General features: G+C 41.4%; 1 protein-coding gene across 1 annotated transcript in view; it reads left to right on the forward strand.

Annotated features, from left to right (window-relative positions):
* Positions 1 to 12,075, forward strand: part of SNTB2 (syntrophin beta 2) — a 144,302-nt gene that overhangs the window by 106,876 nt on the left and 25,351 nt on the right. Inside the window, exon 6 of the mRNA XM_032156054.2 lies at positions 10,622 to 10,818. Coding sequence (XP_032011945.1) covers positions 10,622 to 10,818 — 197 coding nt within the window. The remainder of the gene's footprint in view (positions 1 to 10,621; positions 10,819 to 12,075) is intronic.

Below are 12,075 nucleotides of genomic sequence, written 5' to 3' on the forward strand. Positions count from 1 at the left end.
CACAATAGCCAAAGAGTGGAAACAACCTAAGTGTCCATCAACTGATGAATGGATGAATAAAATGTGACATATCCACACAGTGGAATACTATTCTGCAGTTAAAAACAATAATGTTCTGATACACACTACAATGTAGATGAATCTTGAAAACATTATGCTAAGTGAAAGAAGCCAGATACAACCAACCACATACTGTATTGTTCCATTTATATGAAAAGTTCAGGATAGGCAAACCCAAGATAGACAGAAGGTAGGTTACTGGTTGCCAGGGGGAGGGGGCTGATGGGTACAGGATTTCTTTTTGAGATGATGACAATACGCTAAAATTGAATGTGGTAATGGTTGCAAAATTCTGAATATACTAAAGACCATTGTACTTCAAGGGATAAATTGTATGGTGTGTGAATTATATTTTAATAATTCAGTTATTTAAATAAAATAATTAAACCCAACAAGATTGAAAAGAGAGACTAAGACTGATTTGTAATAAACTGAATGTTATACTAAGTAAGTGATAGCATGCTACTGAACCTTTCTGTGCCACATATTTTTCATTTGTTAAGTGCACCCTAATGAGATAGGGTGGGTGTTAGTATTAAATTAGTTAATACTAATAAATTGCCTAGAATGGTGCCTGACACATTGTAACTGCTCAAGTGTTAGCTGCTTTAATTATAATATTTATTATTAAATGAAAATTATGCCCTAGAAGAATTATTTGTAAAAAGCATAATAATTAGGCGAGGTGCGGTGGCTCATGCCTGTAATCCCAGCACTTAGGAGGCCGAGGCGGGCGGATCACGAGGTCAGGAGTTTGAGACCAGCCTGACTAACATGGAGAAACCTTGTCTTTACTAAAAATACAAAAATTAGCCCAGTGTGGTGGAACGCTCCTGTAATCCCAACTACTTGGGAAGCTAAGGCAGAAGAATTGCCTGAACCCCAGAGGCGGAGGTTGCAGTGAGCTGATATTGCACCACTGCACTCCAGCCTGGGCAACAGAGCAAGACTCTATCTCAAAAAAAAAAAAAAAGTATAATAATTAGTTTAATTTGGTCATTGTTAAAAGAGGAGCTCTGGCCCAGCGTGGTGGCTCACGCCTGTGATCCCAGCACCTTGGGAGGCCGAGGTGGGCAGATCACAAGATCAGGAGATCGAGACCATCCTGGCTAACACAGGGAAACCCCATCTCTACTAAAAATACAAAAAATTAGCCGGGCAAGGTGGCGGGCGCCTGTAGTCCCAGCTACTCAGGAGGCTGAGGCAGGAAAAATGGCGTGAACTCCAGGGGACAGAGCCTGCAGTGAGCCAAGATGGCGCCACTGCACTCCAGCCTGGGCAACAGCGAGACTCCGTCTCAAAAAAAAAAAAGAGGAGCTCTCAGCTGGGTGCCATGGCACATGCCTGTAATCCCAGCTTCTTGGGAGGCTGGAAGAGTCACTTGAGCCCAGTAGTTCAAGACCAGCCTGGGCTAGTGAGACCTCTGGTCTCAAAAAAATTAAAAGAAAGGAAAAGGAGCAGTTTTTTGATCTGCCACCAATTTTTACAGATAGTCAAAGTTTCATATTAAAGGTGAGGAATTCAAACGTGCTCATTCATGCAAATTAAACTCACCATTAATTAAATGGGTCGGTCTTAATAGAGCTTCCTAGACTGATTGTCTGACTTCCTTCCTCCTTTCCTTTCCTTTTTCTTCCCCTTCCCCTTCCCTCCCTTTCCTTCCCTTTCCTTTTCCTTTCTTTTCTCCTCTCCCTTCCTCTCTCCCCCCTTCCTTCCTTCTCTTTTTTTTTTCTGATGAACTCTCACTCTGTTGTCCAGTCTAGAGTGTGCAGTGGCAGGATCATAGCTCACTGTAGCCTCAAACTCCTGGGCTCAAGCCATCCTCCCACCTCAGCTTCCCGAGTAGCTAGGACTATAGGCATAAGCCACTATGCCAGGCTAATTTTTTGTGGAGGTGGGGTCTTGCTGTGTTGCCCAGTCTGGTCTCAAACTCCTGGGCTCAAACAATTCTTATGCCCCAGCCTCCCAAAGTTCTGGGATTACAGGTGTGAGCCACCATACCAGTTCATGTTGTTTCTTAAGTTTAATTAATGTAACAACAGGGATTCTTTACTCCTTGTTCTGGAAGTACTGGTGGATTAGAATAAAAAATGACAGATGAAAGGTTTAGTTTTTCCATGTGGCCATGTTGGCAAGGTAGAATTGGTTGAAGTCACAGCACAATAGAATTAAGTGGGGCTTAATCATCCTCTACCGACCAGAGGCGGGTAAAGGGTAACCCTGAGAGAGACGGGAAGATGAAACCAGACCAGGAGGTATCCTGCAGAGGGAGGCAAGGCCAGAAAGTGTTTTTAATGTAGGGGAAAGGGAGTGTTTGAGATTTAAGTGAGTAATGAGAAAGGGCTGAATGTTTAATTTCCCTAATTCTATTGTTAATACTTTGGACCATGTTCTTATGAGTGGATGAGACAGAATAAAAAAGATTGCATAAACACATAGGTAAGGAAAAGAAATTAAGGACATTTATTATGTTAAAAAAAGTAGATAACCCCTGAAAAATTAAGAGTTGATTGTAGTTCAAAATCAAATAACATCCTTAGAGTAATGTAAATTAACCATGAGCTGCCATTTATATTGGATTGCACATTTACAGATTCTTCTAAACCAAAGCTCTGTGCATGGGTTTTAATAGCTGATAGTTCAGGCCAATGAGGAATAAGTAAAGCATGAAAGTGATAAATGAAGAGGATTTTTATTTTACACATTTCTTGAGATTAAAACCAGATACACGACACAGGTAGAAAGACACTGGTTTTATAGGTGCTCTGGATTTTTCAGGATATGGATTTTGTTGTCTTTTCCTATAAGCTTTCTTTGGAAGAGAAAAAAGATCTCAAAAAAAAAAAAAAAAAAACAACAGTGTGGTGACTTTAGAATGTGGAATATTGAGTAGTGCTGTGCTTATGGGACTTGTGGGGCAAAAGCTGCCAAAATGCCTTTCCATGAACTCATCTGGCCTCTCCACAAAAGGGGGGCCTTTTAGCAGTGTTCCCAACCAACCGCTGCTCAGCAAGAGTCCAGCATCTGGTTTGAATTAGATTCCCTTTGCCAAATATTTCATAATCAAATCTGTAGGAAAAAATTCTCTTAGACTTTATATTTTTTAATGTCTGTTTTGGGATTAGCGTTCAAACTGAATATGATAGAATATCTATTCCTTTCCCCAACACTTTGTCTTACTTGGATCATATGTGGAGTAATTTTGAAACTTATTTAACTCTTTCTGAGGTAGCTAATGTTTAATTGGCATGTTGGTTTTTTGGGAATCAGCTCAGTAAAGCAGTTCTCAAAGTATACTTCATGGACCTCTGCGGATCCCCTTTTCAGGGGCCTTGTGAGTTCAAAGCTATTTTCATAGTAATACTAAAATGTAATTTGCTTTTTTTCATATTATTGACATTTACACCGAGGATGGGTAAAATTGCTGGCACCTTAGCATGAATCAAGGCAGTTGGCACCAAACTGTATTGGGAGTCATTGTATCCATCCCCACGTGGACTTGCAGAGGGAAAAAAATGCCAGTTTAACTTCAAAATGTCTCTGCTGAAATAGTAAAAAATATTAATTTTATTTAATCTTGACCCTTGAGTATTCATCTTTTTAACATTCTGTGTGATGAAATGGGAAGTACTCGTGGAGCACTTCTGCTACATACTGAAGAATGACTGTTGTCTCAAGGAAAAGCACACGTGTGATTGAATTCTCAGCTGAACTCCATGCTTTTTCATAGAAACATCATTTTTTACTTGAAAGAATGACTGATTGACAAACACGTTTAGTGAGACTTGGGTATTTGTCAGATCACCAAAATAAGTCTGTAACTTAAGGAAAACACTGATAGTATTTGTTGCCAATGATAAAATTGTAGCTTTCAAGCAAAAATTAGAATGCTAGAAAACTCATATCTGCTACTGTGAGCTTGACAGCTTCCCAGTACTTGCTTTTCTGAGGAGATTACTGGTAATACCAAATGAGATTTTTTTGATCTTTTATAAGGAACCATTTTTAACATGGAAAATCTGTGTAACTCAATGAACAAATATTTTTCCAAATGAATGATATGTGATGTTGCAAAGTTATGCATGCATAAAAAAGATCCATTGAAATTTCAAGAGAAACCAGTTGATTTTTAATGTAAACATGATACAGAAACTATTGATAAGGTTTCAGATTCCACATTTCAATTAATCTTTACCAAACCACTTGTTGAGTTTTGGTTCTGTGGGCAGAAGGCTATCCACATGATCTAAAGGGGCTATTAAAATACTCTTCCCTTTTCCAACTACATATCTATGTGAGGCTGTAACTGCGTATTACAATAGAATGCTGAAGCAGATGTCAAAATTCAGCTATTTTTAAGCTAGACATTAAAGAGATTTTATTTATTTCTCTTTGATGTACATTCCTCACCAAATTTTAAAAAATGCTGTATAGAAAACATTGTCAGGTGAGTGAATCCTTATAAATGAGGTAATATTTTGTTCTGTTAACACTGATCTACTTAATACTTCTTTAAAATAGGGAAAATATAAAAAGTGAGGCCAGGAGTGGTGGCTCATGCTGTAATCCCTGCACTTTGGGAGGCTGAGGCATGTGGATCGCTTGAGCCCAGGAGTTCAAGATCAGCCTAGGCAACATAATGAGACCTTGTCTCTACACATGATAAAAAAATATAGCCAGGCACGGCGTCACACGCCTATTGTCCCAACTACTTGGGAGGCTGAGGTGGGAGGATCACTTGGGCTCAGGAGTTCAAGATCAGCCTGGGCAACATAATGAGACCACATCTCTACACAAAATATAAAAATGAGCTGGGCATGGTGGTGCACGCCTATAGTCCTAGCTACTCAGGAAGCTGAGATGGGAGGATTGTTTGAGCCGGGGAGGTGGAGGTTGCAATGAGCCAACATTGTGCCACTGTACTTCAGTCTGGGGGACAGAGTGAGACCCTGTCTCAAAATGAAAATTTAAAAAAAGAAAATATAAAAAGTGTGGTAGATTATGACAGTATTTCCTTTTTTAGGCTGAATAATATGTTCCATTGTATATTTATACCAAATTGTCTTTATCCTTTCTTTTGTCAGAAAAATTTTAAAAAAGTGAATAGATTAAACTATGAAGCAAAATACTGAATAGTTTCATGACCTTAAGGAAAATTACTTTTCTTATGGTTTTCCTATATGTATACTTCACTGTTTTTTGTAGGGTTTTTTTTTTTTTTTTTTTTTGAGATGGAGTCTTGAGGCTGGAGGGCAGTGGTACAATCTCGACTCACTGCAACCTCCGCCTCCTAAGTTCAAGCAATTCTCCTGCCTCAGCCTCCAAAGTAGCTGGGATTACAGGTATGTACCACCATGCCCGGCTCATTTTTGAGTTTTTATTAGAGATGGGGCTTCGCCATGTTGGCCAGGTTGGTCTCAAATTCCTGACCTCAGGTGATCTGCCTGCCTTGGCCTTCCAAAGTGCTGGGATTACAGGCATGAGCCACCACACCCAGCCAGTATTACAGTCTTATGTATTTCCTAAGAAGCTTCACCATCTTTTTGGGGGAGAGGATGATTTCAATCTGGGCACTAAGGACACTTCTTGCTATTGGGTTGGTTATTGTTTATTGATGGACAGAGGTGGGAAATGGTGTGTGTGTGTGTGTGTGCGTGTGTTAAAAAACTCATAACGTGTACTCACTTCGGCAGCACATATACTAAAAAAAACTCATAACATGGATGACAGAGCCTTAGCAGATAAATTTTTATTTTAAAAAACTCACAAAATTTGCCATCTAATTATTTTTAAGTGTACAGTAGATTAGTGTTTACTCTATGCACATTGTTGTGTAGCAGATCTCTAGAACTTTATCTTGCAAAACAGAAACTTTGTATCTATTGAACAATTCTCCATTTCCATCTCTCCCTCAAACCCTGATAACCACATTCTACCTTCTGTTGTTATGAGTATGATTACCTTGGATACCTCATGTAAATAGACTTCATGTAGTATTTGTCTTTTTGTGACTGGCTAAGTGTGGTAGATTATGACAGTATTTCCTTTTTTAGGCTGAATAATATGTTCCGTTGTATATTTATACCAAATTGTGTTTATCCTTTCTTTTGTCAGTGGACATTTAAGTTGCTTCCATCTCTTGGCTATTGTGGATAATGCTGTAGTGGACATAGGTGTGCAAATATCTTCAAGATCTTGTTTTGAGATCTTTTGGATATATGCCAAGAAGTGGGTCCTTTGCAGTTTTTGTTTTGTTTTGTTTTGTTTTGTTTTTTTGAGACGGAGTCTCACTCTGTCACCCAGCCTGGAGTGCAGTGGCACGATCTCAGCTCACTGCACGCTCTGTCTCCTGGGTTCATGCCATTCTCCTGCCTCAGCCTCCCGAGTAGCTGGGACTACAGGCTCCTGCCACCATGCCCGGCTAATTTTTTGTATTTTTTTAGTAGAGACGGGGTGTCACCGTGTTAGCCAGGATGGTCTCGATCTCCTGACCTCGTGATCTGCCCACCTTGGCCTCCCAAAGTGCTGGGATTACAGGTGTGAGCCACCCCGCCTGGCTGTCCTTTGCCCATTTTTTAAATGGGTGGTTTTCTTATCATTCAGTTTTTTTTTTTTTTTTTTTTTTTTGCTGGAGTGCAGTGGCGCAATCTCGGCTCACTGCAAGCTCCGCCTCCCGGGTTCACGCCATTCTCCTGCCTCAGCCTCTCCGGGTAGCTGGGACTACAGGCGCCCGCCACCACGCCCGGCTAATTTTTTGTATTTTTAGTAGAGACGGGGTTTCACCGTGGTCTCGATCTCCTGACCTCGTGATCCGCCCGCCTCGGCCTCCCAAAGTGCTGGGATTACAAGCGTGAGCCACCGCGCCCGGCCATCATTCAGTTTTAAGAGTTCTTTATATATTTTGGATACCAGTCCTCTATCAGATATGTGTTTTGCAAAATTTTTTTGTCTGCGGCTTGTCTTTTCATTCTCTCTCTTTTTTTTTTTTTTTGAAATGGAGTCTCGCTCTGTTGCCCAGGCTGGAGTGCAGTGGCGCAATCTTGGCTCACTGCAAGCTCTGCCTCCCGGGTTCACGCCATTCTCCTCCCTCAGCTTCCCGAGTAGGTGGGACTACAGATGCCCGCCACCATGCCTGGCTAATTTTTTGTATTTTTGGTAGAGACAGGGTTTCACCGTGTTAGCCAGGATGATCTCCAGCTCCTGACCTCATGATCCACCTGCCTTGGCCTCCCAAAGTGCTGGGATTACAGGCGTGAGCCACCGCACCCAGCCTCATTCTCTTAACAGTATTTTTTGCAAATCAGAAGTTTTTAATTTTAATGAAGTCCAGCTTACCAATTTTTTTCTTCAGGGATTGTGCTTTTGATGTTATATCCTTTTAGATCATCTAGAGTTGCTCCTGTGTTATAGAAATTTTTTTTTTTCTTTTTTTTTGAGACGAAGTCTTGCTCTTGTCCCTCAGGCTGGAGTGCAATAGCGCAATCTCGGCTCACTGCAACCTCCACCTCCCAGGTTCAAGCGATTCTCCTGCCTCAGCCTCCTGAGTAGCTGGGATTACAGGCGCCCACCACCACACCCGGCTAATTTTTGTATAAATTTTAGTATTGTGTTTTACACTTAGGTCAAAGATCCATTTTGAGTTAATTTTTGTGAAAAGTATGTAAGGTCTGTTTTTTTTTTTTTTTTTTTTTTTGCATATGGACATCTACTTATTTCTAGCATTTGTTGAAAAGACAGACGATTCTTGGCTGGGTGCGGTGGCTCATGCCTGTAATCCCAGCACTTTGGGAGGCCCAGGCAGGCAGATCACCTGAGGTCAAGACCAGCCTGGCCAACATGGTAAAACCCTGTCTCTACTAAAAATACAAAAATTAGCTGAGTATGGTGGCGGGAGCCTGTAATCCCAGCTATTCGGGAGACTAAGGCAGGAGAATCGCTTGAACCCAGGAAGTGGAGGTTGCAGTGAGCTGAAATCGTGCCATTGCGCTCCAGCCTGTGTGAGAAGAGCAAGACTCCATCTTAAGAAAAAAAAAAAAGAGCCGGGCGCGGTGGCTCAAGCCTGTAATCCCAGCACTTTGGGAGGCCGAGGCGGGCGGATCACGAGGTCAGGAGATCGAGACCATCCTGGCTAACATGGTGAAACCCCGTCTCTACTAAAAATACAAAAAAATTAGCCGGGCATGTTGGCGGGCGCCTGTAGTCCCAGCTACTCGGGAGGCTGAGGCAGGAGAATGGCGTGAACCCGGGAGGCGGAGCTTGCAGTGAGCCGAGATGCGCCACTGCACTCCAGCCTGGGGGACAGAGCAAGACTCCGTCTCAAAAAAAAAAAAAAAAAAAAAAAAAAGAAAAAAAAAAAAGAAAAGACCATTCTTTCTCCAGTGAATCACCTTTGTTTCTCTCTCTCTTTTTTTTGTTTTTTTTTTGAGAGGGAGTCTCTCTCTTGTTGCCCAGGCTGGAGTGCAGTGGCGTGATCTCGGCTCACTGCAACCTCCACCTCCCGGGTTCAAGCAATTCTCCTGCCGCAGCCTCCCGAGTAACTGAGATTACAGGTGCCCACCACCATGCCTGGTTAATTTTTGTATTTTAGTAGAGATGGGGTTTTACCATGTGGGCTAGGCTGGACTTAAACTCCTGACCTCAAGTGATCCGCCCGCCTCGGCCTCCCAAAGTGCTGGGATTGGCCGGGCACGGTGGCTCATGCCTGTAATCCCAGCACTCAGGGAGGCCCAGGCAGGCAGATCACCTGAGGTCAGGAGTTCAAGACCAGCCTGGCTAACATGGTGAAACCCCGTCTCTACTAAAAATAAAAAATAAAAAACCAAAAGTGCTGGGATTACAGACATGAGCCACCACGCCCGGCCTGAATCACCTTTGTTTCTTTGTCAAAGATCAGTTGACTGTATTTGTGTGGGTTTATTTCTGGGCTGTCTATTCTGCTCCATTGATCAATTTGTTTGTTCTTTTGCCAATTTCACACTGTTTTGATTACTGTAGTTTTATAGTAAGTCAAAGTTGAGTGGTGCCAGTATACAGATTTATTTTCAACTTTTGTTCTTCTTTAGTATTATGTTGACTATCTGAGTCTTTTGAGTTTCCATACAAACTTTGGAATCAGTTTATCAGTATCTACAAAATAACTTGCTGGGATTTTAATGGGATGGCATTCAATCTGTAGATCACCTAAAAGAGAACTGACATCTTAATATGGAGTCTTTCTACCCATGAATGTAAAATATCTCTTGGTTTATTTAGATCATCTTTGCTTTCGTTCAGGAAAGTTTTGAAGTTTTTTTCATAGAGATTCTATACATACTTTGTTGGACTTATGCTTAAGCATTTCATTTTATGGTAACTGACATAAATTGTATGTTTTGAATTTCAGATTTCAATTGTTCAAAGCAACTGACTTTTGTATATTAATCTTATATCCTGCAACATTGCTATCATTGCCTATTAGTTTTAGGAGTTGTGTACAGGGTCTCACTCTGTTGCCAAAGCTGGAATGCAGTGGCATAATCATGGCTCACGGCAGCCTCAACCTCCTGGGCTCAAGCAACCTTCTACCTCAGCCTCCCAAGTAGCTGGGACCACAGGTACACACCACCATGCTGAGCCTTTTTGTTTTTTGGTTTTTGTTTTGTCTTGTTTTTGTAAAGACAGGGTATCTCTATGTTGCCCAGGTTGGTCTCAAAATCCTGGGCTCAAGTGATCCTTCTGCCTCAGCCTCTGAAAGTGCTGGGATTACAGGTGTGAGTCACTGCAGGCATCCAGATGTTTTATTTCCTTTGTCTGTTTTGGGGGATTTTAAAAATGTAGACAATCATGTCATTTGCAAACAAAGACAGTTTTATTTATTTTGGAATCACTTTTTTCACACATTTCTTCACAGGCCAAGGAATTCTAGAGTCAAATGCAAAAGCAGCATGAATTTTTAGATAAAACCCGACTTTATGTTCACTGTGCATCTTTACTAGCTGCATCTCCCCAGAAGAGATATTCACTGCCTTCTACCATTGGAAGTTCTTTGGTGATTGGACAAGAGATTGATGTTAAAAATATATATTTTTTAAGCTCTTTGGCTGAAATGTTTGAAACGCTGTTAGCTATCCATTTTTTCTTACAGAAGCATATTTTTCCTCTGAAGTTATTACTGTTAATTTACTTATTTCCTAATCAAAATCATATCTTGTTGATACACATAACCTCTTGGGAGCATAGAGGAGCTCATGGAAAATTAGGGCCACGGTTCATCCAGCCCAGTATCTTGGACAGGCCCAGTGGCTCACACCTGTAATCCCAGCACTTTGGGAGGCCGAGGCAGGAGGATTATTTGAGCCCAGGAGTTCAAGACTGGTATCTTGTCTGACTGTGACACCAGGGGTCATTTTATGGGAAAACAGAATGGTCTGTATTTCACAGACTATAATCTTGCTTTGAAATGTCTATATCCAAAAACTACTGATTGCTTTTATAAGTTTCTGCTTATCAATGAGCACAAATTCCTGACATTTTCGTCTGATAATGTAGTTACTTTTGATCTCTGCTCTGTTTGTGGTCCTAGGTTGGTTCATTCTGGCTCCGGATGTCGATCCCCCTCTCTTGGATCTGACCTTACATTTGCTACCAGGACAGGCTCTCGACAGGGCATTGAGATGCATCTCTTCAGGGTGGAGACACATCGGGATCTGTCATCCTGGACCAGGATACTTGTTCAGGGTTGCCATGCTGCTGCTGAGCTGATCAAGGAAGTCTCTCTAGGTAGAGATACTGACTTTTTATTTCTAGTAGTAATTAAATGGAACTGTTATATAGTCATGTGCTGCATAATGACATTTCAGTCAGTGATGGATTGCATATATGACAGCAATCCCCTCAGATTGTAATACTATATTTTTACTATACCTTTTCTAACTGTACATATGTTAAGACACACAAATGCAGCCTGGGCAACATGGTGAAACCCCGTCTTTACTTAAAAAAAAAATAGGCCGTGCGCAGTGGCTCACGCCTGTAATCCCAGCACTTTGGGAGGCCGAGGTGGGTGGATTGCCTGAGCTGAGGAGTTCGCGACCAGCCTGGGCAACACAGTGAAACCCTGTCTCTACTAAAACACAAAAAATTAGCTGGGCGTGGCAGCATGCGCCTGTAGTCCCAGCTGTTCAGGAGGCTGAGGCAGAAGAATTGCTTGAACTCAGGAGGCGGAGGTTGCAGTGAGCCAAGATCACGCCACTGCACTCCAGCCTGGGCGACAGAGTGAGACTCCGTCTCAAAAACAAACAAACAAACAAACAAAAACAAACCTGAGGGTGGTGGTGTGCACCTATAGTCCCAGCTACTCGGGAGACTGAGTGAGTTGAGATCATACCACTGCACTCCAGCTTGGGCAACCAGAGTGAGACCCTGTCTCAAAAAAAAAAAGATACACAAATTCTTACCATTGTGTTACAGTTGCCTACATTATTCAGCACAGTACCATAATATATAAGTTTGTAGCCTAAGAGCAATAGGCAATACCATAAAGCCTAGGTGTATAGTGGGGTATGCCATCTAGGCTTATGTAAGTACTCTTTATGATGTTCATACAATCACGAAATCATCTCATGATGCACTACGCATTTCTCCAAACATATTCTTGTCATTAGGTGATGCATGACTGTACCATAATCTGTTTTAAAGTAAAACTATTAATCATTTGTGCCAGACTTAAAAATGTGCTAAAGTATGGCAGCTAAAAGTGATAATGATAGAAAGAAACCTGGTTTCTCTATTTTACTAGCAAAGTTTTTTTAAGCCTAGTATATGACTCGAAACACATTTATAATACCATATGTACAACATGACATTTTTATGAATGAAGAGTTCATCTCTTTTTTTTTTCTTTAGAGTGGAGATCTCTATCACCCAGGCTGGAGTCCAGTGGCATGATCCATCATAGCTCACTGCAGCAGCTTTGAACTTCTATTTATTTATTTATTTATTTATTTATTTATTTAAAGAGACAGGGTCTAGCTCTGT

This window comes from Hylobates moloch, unplaced genomic scaffold (assembly GCF_009828535.3).
Source record: "Hylobates moloch isolate HMO894 unplaced genomic scaffold, HMol_V3 SCAFFOLD_6, whole genome shotgun sequence".
In the NCBI taxonomy this organism is placed as follows: domain Eukaryota; kingdom Metazoa; phylum Chordata; class Mammalia; order Primates; family Hylobatidae; genus Hylobates; species Hylobates moloch.